This window comes from Pituophis catenifer, unplaced genomic scaffold (assembly GCF_029215685.1).
Source record: "Pituophis catenifer annectens isolate HBS135680 unplaced genomic scaffold, rPitCat1.0.hap2 SCAF_1, whole genome shotgun sequence".
Taxonomy (NCBI): domain Eukaryota; kingdom Metazoa; phylum Chordata; class Lepidosauria; order Squamata; family Colubridae; genus Pituophis; species Pituophis catenifer.
In genome coordinates, this window is record NW_027256881.1 from 278099542 (window position 1) to 278108840 (window position 9299).

At 33.6% G+C, this 9299-nt stretch overlaps 1 protein-coding gene across 12 annotated transcripts in view; it reads left to right on the forward strand.

Annotated features, from left to right (window-relative positions):
- Positions 1-8827, forward strand: part of GPHN (gephyrin) — a 242592-nt gene extending 233765 nt beyond the window's left edge. For all 12 annotated transcript variants that reach the window (XM_070937721.1, XM_070937660.1, XM_070937678.1 and 9 more), the window contains 4 exons: positions 1900-1964; positions 2321-2424; positions 3593-3689; positions 7880-8827. In XM_070937721.1, the coding sequence (XP_070793822.1) occupies positions 1900-1964; positions 2321-2424; positions 3593-3689; positions 7880-8013 (400 nt within the window). In that variant the 3' untranslated portion in view covers positions 8014-8827. The remainder of the gene's footprint in view (positions 1-1899; positions 1965-2320; positions 2425-3592; positions 3690-7879) is intronic.
- Positions 8828-9299: the final 472 nt, after the last annotated feature.

Consider the following 9299-nt stretch of genomic DNA (forward strand, 5'->3'; position numbering starts at 1 on the left):
AAGTCTGATGTCTGGACTACACACCCTTGGGAGGAATGAAGATCTGACCTGAATTTAAGGGTTGAGTGTTCTTAAATTAGAGCAAATACTTGTGGCCTCAGCCCCAAAATGGAGCATTTTAGAGCTACACAGGGGTGCAACGGTGTTATTTTCTTTTCTTCATATCCTTTGCATTGCACATATTTTTTAAATATAATAACCTGTTTATTTGTGGAAAAAGATAATTTCTTCTCCTCGTCTTGCAACATTACTTCCAGCTTCTCCTTCTTCCCCTATTTTTCTCACAGACTGAGGCTTAGCAGATATTATGGTTTACTAATTCATATGAATTGACATTTCAGGGATTCCTCAAATATTTTTTATAACTTCATTTTCTAGTGCTGATACACATTCAGTGATTTTTTTAGTGATGACTAGAAATCACTAAATAAAATAGCCTTTAATAATATAGAGGAGAAAATGAATGGATGCCACTAAAATAGTCATTGATTGAGATGGGTGGCTATGCAAATTGAATAAATAAATACATAAAGTAAGCAGAGCTGTATTTTAATTACAGTAGTGTATAATTTCAACAGGTAGCATTTCTTCGTACAGCATTCTCATATATTAAATATCCAAATGCTAAACATACTAATCCAAAACATACTGCCATTATTCAGAGTTAATATTAATATTTGATGTAAGAATCCACATTTCTCTGGCCTCTCAAAAGGTAGGGTGTTTTCCAGTTTCAATGTTTATAAGAAGTACCTTCATACATCTTAGTTATTTTTTCTGATGTCATATAGTATACCAACAGTACATCATTTTGTAAAAATTATCTCTTAAATTGTAACACAATATGGATTTCAGTTCTTTCCACCACATTCTCTCCCATTAGTCCAAATCAGAATTCTTAGCCCATTTTATCATACACTCTTTAATTTGTTCGTTTCAAACCTCAGCAAAAGTTTATACATTTTAACAATCACATGTTCATCGTGTGTACACAATTCATTTTCAAATTCCTTTTGTTTTTCAGTTCCAATTACGTTTTATCTATAATAAATCTCTCTCTTAATTGTGCATATGGAAACCACTGAAAACTAAATCCCTTTGCAGTAAATTGTTTTTGTGAGTTCATCCCATTGATTTATTTCCAAATTATACAGCTGCACTTTATTTTTTAAAAATAAAGAAATAAGGTAAAATACTTTGAAAGTGCTTCATCTTTGGAATGTTAATTGCATCTCATTGAACAATGGAATGTAATTCTTAAACACTAGAAAGTGAAGTTGGAGAAATAACATCATAACTACCTAGTACGATAGACTTGCAGGGCCAGCTCAATGTGTAACATGTTTACACTGGGTGTTTTGTTAATATGATTTATTGGGTTGGGGATTTTCTGTCTTTACTGTGAGTTGTATTGTGTTGGGGGAGTGCACTGAGAGAGCTCAACTAATCTCTGTACACATGTTGTGCACTAACAATAAAGATTTGAAATGAAATGAAATTGAAATGTAGCAAACATGCAGTTTGGAACATTATTATTAATACACTTTAATCATCTGGTAAATAATTGGGTTACAAATGAAAATAGTTGTCTTGATGTACAATTTAGTATACCAAAGATGAATTCATATTGAAAAAAATCAGCCCTAGAATTAACAATATTGCCAATTTGGTGGATTTTATTAGCTAAAAATCTGGCTTTCTAATGGGAAAAATGATGGAATTGTGAAGTACTATTAATTCATATTTTTATTTCCTGTGTAGTATTTTATGAGAAACATTGCATTTTTCCAAGGATGTTGAAGATAGCAGAAATGAGGCCATAAAAATATTTAATGTTATTGACAAAATTGATAATTAAGGATTTAGTTCATAATTTTAACAATCGGCATCACTTCCTAGGTTACCTACAACCTTTGCAACCTTGGATATTGATGGAGTAAGAAAAATCATCTTCGCGCTCCCAGGTAAGGTATATTAAATTATAAATCTCTTCATTCATGCTCATACATACCAAATGAATTTTAAACCAAATGTTGCAAATCGTCATGATCCTTACTGCAAATATCTTATTCATGCTGTGTATCATTATATCTTCCATATGTCACAATCACAATGGTCTTATTTTAAAAAAAAGTGTTCTTTTTTTTAAATCGACTATGCTATTACTCATTCTTGCTCTTCAGTTCATCAAATATGCCTTTTAAAAAAGTTTTAAAAAGACTCTTCCCATGAAGCACAATTTAGTTCAAAAGTAACCAATGTTCTTATTCTTGAAATAATTCTCAAATAATTTATCAAACAACTGTTTCTTGATCTTTAGGGAACCCTGTGTCAGCAGTTGTTACCTGCAATCTTTTTGTTGTCCCAGCACTGAGGAAGATGCAAGGAATTCTGGATCCTCGTCCAACTATTATAAAAGCCAGGGTAAGAGTTTTCAAATAAAAGGTGAGTTTTTGAGGTGCTCTGCTTAGTTGCACCAGTATCTCAGAGCTGAAGAAATAACCTTTAAATAGAATTCAGGTGAGGTGTTGTAAAAAGAGAAAGCATTACAGAAACGCATTTAAGATGAATCATAACTATTGAGGGTGGACAGTATTTTATCAATAAACCATTGATCTTAATATTGATTTTTGTATTATTTCTAATAGAATATGGGGGCTCATATTTTGTCAGTAGAATAAGGATATGAGGAATAATTTGCTTCTAAGGAAAGAAATGCACAGTTAAGAGTCTTGGTCATGCAGCTAATCTCTACACCTCCAAATCATTATTAGACGACATTTTCAAATTCACGAGGCATTACTGAATTTTACATAGACTTAAAGTAAGATTCCCTTCCTGCCCATCCTAGTCTTCTCTCTTTAGGCCAAAAGGAAGATTAAAGTCCCCGTGGGCCTGGAACAGCTGATAAAAAGCAAAGAACAGCTCATCCTTGAACAGTTTCTTGCCCAAGGAATGTCAGTAATGGACAGCTGTTTCCTCCCCAACAACTCTTTTAAAAACTTCCTTTACAGAAATCAGCAGTGTAAAAATATTTAGTTTGCAAAGTGATAATATCATTGCAATTTGAATTTAATTTATAAAGATTTATACAAAGCTCCTACAAATCCAAATTTCAACAAAAAAAATACTGATTTTTTTTTGAGACAGAAAAACTATTCATTTGTTCCAGTGCCTTATAATCTTCCTAAATTCCTTTTTTCTGTATTTTATAGTTATCGGTTTTATGTATTATTTCAGATTGCATAGCTTTTTTATTAATCATAGCTAAATATTTAATAGCTTTTTTAATGGAAATGTATCTATTCCATTGTCTTTCTCTCTCAAACCTTGCTTCATTTAGAATGTCAAAAGTTGCATTGGCAACAATATTGTTTGGGGAAAGGGCCAAGGATGTATGATAGGATAAATTCAGAGATACTAAGAGTGAAGTTTGGGGCAAAACCAATGTACATGTATTTGGTCTACTCCAATCAGATTAATCTCTTGTTTTATACACGTTATTTGCATCTGTGAGCTAAATATGTGCCCTTGGAGAGGGGCATTTTAAATTTCTTAATGTCATTGTATTCAATTTGTGTGTTTTCTACAGTTATCATGTGATGTAAAATTGGACCCTCGTCCAGAATATCATCGGTGCATACTGACTTGGCATCACCAAGAACCACTGCCTTGGGCACAAAGTACAGGTTAGTGCTTACAACCTCTTTCTGCCTTTGGCAGTTTTTGTTGAGTTCACAAGTTTGAAACATGAAATGTAATGAAACACAAATGATTGGTATTTTCTCTAATTTTGAATGGCATGTAATATTTGAAACCATAAACAAAAACATGTAACAGTTAAGGAATTCCCTTTATTCTTTCTTGCTTCAAATTAGGCTCATGAATCTCACCCAGTTATAAAATAAGCAAGAAGCATGAACATCTTGATTGTTTCAGTCTCCATTAGATGCATATATACTGTATAATACTGTATAATTGATGCAACTTAGATCTAGTGTCTTCTATTTGCCTTTTGAAGTCTTGACATCAAATATTTCATTGTATATAGAAAATATCTAGATTTGGGGGGAAAGGAGAACACATTTTATTTACACATATAAAATTGAAAGATTTACTTGACTGTCAGGAACATCATTTCCTTTAAGTACTAAGTAATTAGCAAAATCGGTGCTTCCTGATACGAAAATTCATGAACCAGATGTCTGGCTAGGGAATGAAATAGGTATTTTAATTTTGCATCTGGATTCTTTATTTATTTGGGGGAAATGTTCATTTTGAAAACTAAAACAAGCTTAACTTGCTGTGTAGAGTTTGGTGCAAAACCTTCAATGTACATCAAGACAAGGTAAAGAAGGAAATGTGTATATTCATTTTCTGCCCTCCGGGGTTATCATTGTGCTTTGCTCTTCATTTTTAAAAAATATTATTTAAAATTGTCCAAATTAAGAGCAACACACAGTGATAATTCAGGATGGCAAAAATGAGATAAACACATTTGCTTCTTCACCTCTTCTTAGTACCATGACTTGTAAGAAAATGGAGAACAGTTTGCTTATTATTACTTTCTGGTGCTCTTGACTTTTTGTTCCAAAACAATTCAAGGAGTATAAAAAAGAATAAGCATTGATGTTTGAATCTGGCTTGTAAGAAAAGCAACAAGGCCTGCTATGTGCAAAATACTAGACAGACTTTCCCAAATGAGTTAAACAGGGGAGGAGCAAAAGTGATGCAAACAGCACACAGCTTGATCACAGTAAGTTCACATTCATTAGAATCTTATTTTCTGTCTAAAGACCATGTAAAGTCTCTTTTACGTAAAGCCCAATTGTTGATGATTTCATGGGCATGTACCTCCAGTTTATTTGGCACCAACATAGAAGTGGTTTGTTTGTGCCTTTTTCCAGAATAGTTTTCAGCTTTGGGATTTTGCCTTCCAAGTACTAACCAGGCCCGGATCTGTTTATTTTCCAAGCCCAGTCAATCAGATTCTGCCTTTTACGTATAACTCAATTATTTTTCTCTTTGTGAAAGAAAACGTTTCACAGACCCATGTTGTTCTTAGATTACCAACTTTTCATAATCTAAAACAAGTAAATTACAAGAATATGCTGTTGTTCTTAAGATGGTACTGTCTCTCCTACTATAGGTAATCCTCGATTTAAGACCACAATTGAACCCAAAATTTCTGTTAAGGGAGATATTTGTTAACTGAGTTTTGCCCCATTTTACGACCTTCCTTGCCACCGTTGTTAAGTGAATCAGTGCAGTTGATAAATTAGTAACCTGGTTGTTAAGTGAATCTGGCTTCCCCATTGACTGCTGTCAGTAGGTCTCAAAAGGTGATCACGTGACCCCAGGACACTGCAACCATCATAAATCTGAACCAGTTGCCAAGCATCTGACTTTTGATCACGTGATCATGGGGATGCTGCAAAGATCATAACTGTGAAAAACGGTTGTAAGTTAATTGCTTCAGTGCCATTGTAATTTAGAACAGCTATAAGTTGAGAACTACCTGTACTATTAACCTGTATTGTTGGCCATCATATAAAGTTGTGAGCTGCCCAGAGTCACTGAGAGTCAGTTGGCACACCAGTTTAATAAATTATTATTATACCCATATTTTCTTTTTCCAATCACTATTAGTAGGTATCGCAAATAATTCAACAAGACCCTTAGCTTCTGAATAAAACATCTTTCTGGGTCCATTCCTTGAGACCATCCAACACGTAGTCAAAAGTTCAGTCTGGCTGCTTTACAGGGTTAGGGAGTAGATGCAGGCGAACATTTTTCCCACAAGCAAAGGACCTCATTGAATAATTTGCACAGCCTTACCATACAGTAAGAATCTCACAAAAATAGTTTCAAGTGGTTGTAAAAGTGACTTTGTAGCTGTCACAACTTCCTATTTAACACCCACCACCAAAATGCCCCCTCTGAAATAAAAATGCTAAGTTTGTAATTTATATACACTAGAAATATGCATGTATGTTTGTATGTATAGAATGCAGTAAGAACAATTATAATGTGTGCATGTTCACATTGCCAGACTTACTGTAGACATTGACCTTTTCCACCCATATTTATGTTAGAGGATTCTTCAGGACTAAAAGTCTCAAACATTGTAGTAAACCTTTTAAAACTTTAATTTGGCCTCCACCATAAAACATAATATTCTTTGTACATTTATGGAATCTGTTTTGCAGTCGAAAAGATTGTTGCTCGTTCTTGTCTAGAAAGCTGTTTCAGTAGTCTTATTAGTAGGAGCATGTGAAATTGTGATATAATTACTGTAATGGATCATTTATCATTTATGTTAAGAAAATGGCACTTTAAGCATCAACCCTTTTTTTTTTTTTTTAATTTTGATTTATATGCCGCCCTTCTCCGGAGGCTCAGGGCGGCTTACAATGCGTTAAGCAATAGCCTTCATTCTTTTGTATATTTTATACAAAGTCAGCTTATTGCCCCCACATTCTGGGTCCTCATTTTACCTACCTTAGAAAGGATGGAAGGCTGAGTCAACCTTGAGCCTTGGAGAGATTCGAACCAGCAGAAATTGCAGGCAGCTGTGTTAATAACAGGGTGCACTAAACCCCTGTACTATCAAGGCTCTTGAATATTTTAATATTCAATATTATGAATATTCAACCCTTGAATATTTTAAATGAGTTTGTACTTAAAGGATGCATAGTTCAGCATGGGACACACGTTTTGCCAAAGTTCTCAGATTCAATCCCAGCATCAGCTGGCATTAATTGAAAAGAATCCTCATAATATCCTAGAAAAATCCATTAGCACTGACAGCATTACGCAAGACAGACCAATGATCTGATTCAATAAACAAATTTCCTATATTCCCATGAAAAGAAAAATAGTTTAATCATGTTTTGCTTCCTAATTTTTCCAAGTGTCTCTCAAAGAAAAAAGCCTAGCTGAAAAGTCTTTAATTGAAAATGATGAAGAGATGATTTTGCAGTAACATTACTGTATTGCGAAGAGAAGACCTGCGCCTTGACAAACTGGACATGTGTTGCCCAATGCAAAAGTTAGATTATCACCAGTGCATCCTAGAAATAAATCAGATAAATATATAAATGTTGTGTTCCAAGAAGTTTATTGCGATAGTATTATTTTAGAAATGTCATTCCATTTATTTTATTAAAATATCTTTGTGTTATTCACCATATTTTTAAATTCTGTAATATAATTACTATAATTAATCCTTAGAATGTATTACAACAAGATGAAGAGATAAGCATCAGTTTAGCTTTCAATAGACTAAATCATGAAACCTAATCCATTTTGGGTTACCAAAATAAAATAATGTAAGCTTCTCAGTGGCTACCAGTAACATCTGTATGCTGCTTACAATTTTTTAAAAAATTGCATATCCCTAAAAGGAGAAAAATAGTTCTGATGTTATGCACTGTGCTTTGGTCTTCTATCAAATCTAGGCATCTGTAATGAGAAAGAATACTGCATCTGATCACTAATAAACTCTATGCTGCAACAGTAGAGTTATAGTAATACAGGACTGTATTAACCACACTTGGTACTTTTTAAGCCATTTGCTTTACTGCAGGAGAAGACTTCTTTGAAAAGGTGGTTTGTAGTTTGGGCCTATTAACTTTGGGGTTTATCATATCCATGGCCAGTATGCAATTCTAAGATGGTAATTTAAAAGGAAAATCATTGAGATTAAAAAGGTTATCTTTTTATGAGACAATTATTGGGACAGTTCAACCCCATATTATAATGCTGTTTGGTAATGGAAATTAATATTGCACTTTAAGAATTCTGGGGGAAAGGCTGACAATTCATTTCTTGTCCTATGGCATTTGTCCTGCTAATGAATCTTTTTTGCTTTCTATAGGGAATCAGATGAGCAGTCGTCTGATGAGTATGCGCAGTGCCAATGGACTGTTGATGCTACCTCCAAAGACAGAGCAGTATGTGGAACTTCATAAGGGAGAGGTGGTTGACGTCATGGTCATTGGAAGACTATGATGTTACCAGCAGGAGAAAAGTTTTGATGCATGTCCACATATCATTGACTGTATCCTGTAATATGCAACGGCACAGCTAGTTTTTCTGAATTGGATAAAAGTTGATCAGTATAAACACCTTGAACTATATTTCAAATGGATTTAAATAAATACCTTTTAAAAAAAACTTCAAAAACAAATCTTAAAAGAATTTATTCTGATTATATCAAAGCAACTTTTTCATTTCTTGCAATTGCTTTGTGTGTTCAATGCTAGTTCCAATAGCAGTAGCTTTTAGTAGACAGCGGTAGGTGCCTGCAGAACTTGTGTTTTTTCTCATCTTTAAGATTCAACTACTTATGCTCTTAAAACAAGGCTGTCTGCTTATTTATACTAGTGTAGACAACACTTGGATTTTCCCTTATTAGTATGCTTCATAACTGCTTCACCGAGAGCTTCTGCTTGTTCTTTATCGTATCTCGTGTTGATGTGCACAGTGCCAAAAGCAGAGTGGCTGCCCTGGGAACCCGATCAAGCCCCAAGGTTTTCCTCCTTGCTGCGCGTTCAGGGATACCTGTCATCCCAGCAGCCACCCAGCTCAGTACTATTGGGCAGTAACTGGATACTTTTTGTTTAAACAAACAACAACAAAAAAATTGCTTCCTTAAGTGCTGACAGCCTTTTTAACCAATACATTTAAAATGTACAGAATTAAAATCTTTAAAAAAAAAATCAAAGACTGATCTTGTACAGATATTAGTGTTACCAGCATTCATGTGGAAATTAAATAAGAAATAAAAACTAATGTTAAACAACTCTGTACCATAACATTTTCTGTAATGATACTGAAATTTAAATGAATAAAAAAAATCCTGAATCATTATTTAAAAGGTGATTGTGTTAAGCCTGTTTTCAGTCTTGGGGAAAGGACACCATGGTTCAAAAATTAAATGAGCACAAATATATTGGAGAAAAAAAATGCTGATGCATAAATTTTGAATTTAAAAGGTTTTAATAAGGTTCTGTTATTTTTCTTGAGTAATCTTAAAACTGCAATCCTTGGAAGATACTTTAACGGTACGATTTATGAACATCACCAATACAGATTAATTTAAAAATATAGGATTTAAATCATCTAAGAAACTGACATAAGTGAAAGAAAATGTTTAACTACTGTATGGAATATTTCTACGTTTTAAAAATTATATGCCTCAGGAACACTATTGCAGTTAAGTATAATTGACCCATAGTCATTTACATAATGTGACACTTCTAGGTGTTAAATAAGAAGTGAAGGAAATAAATGCA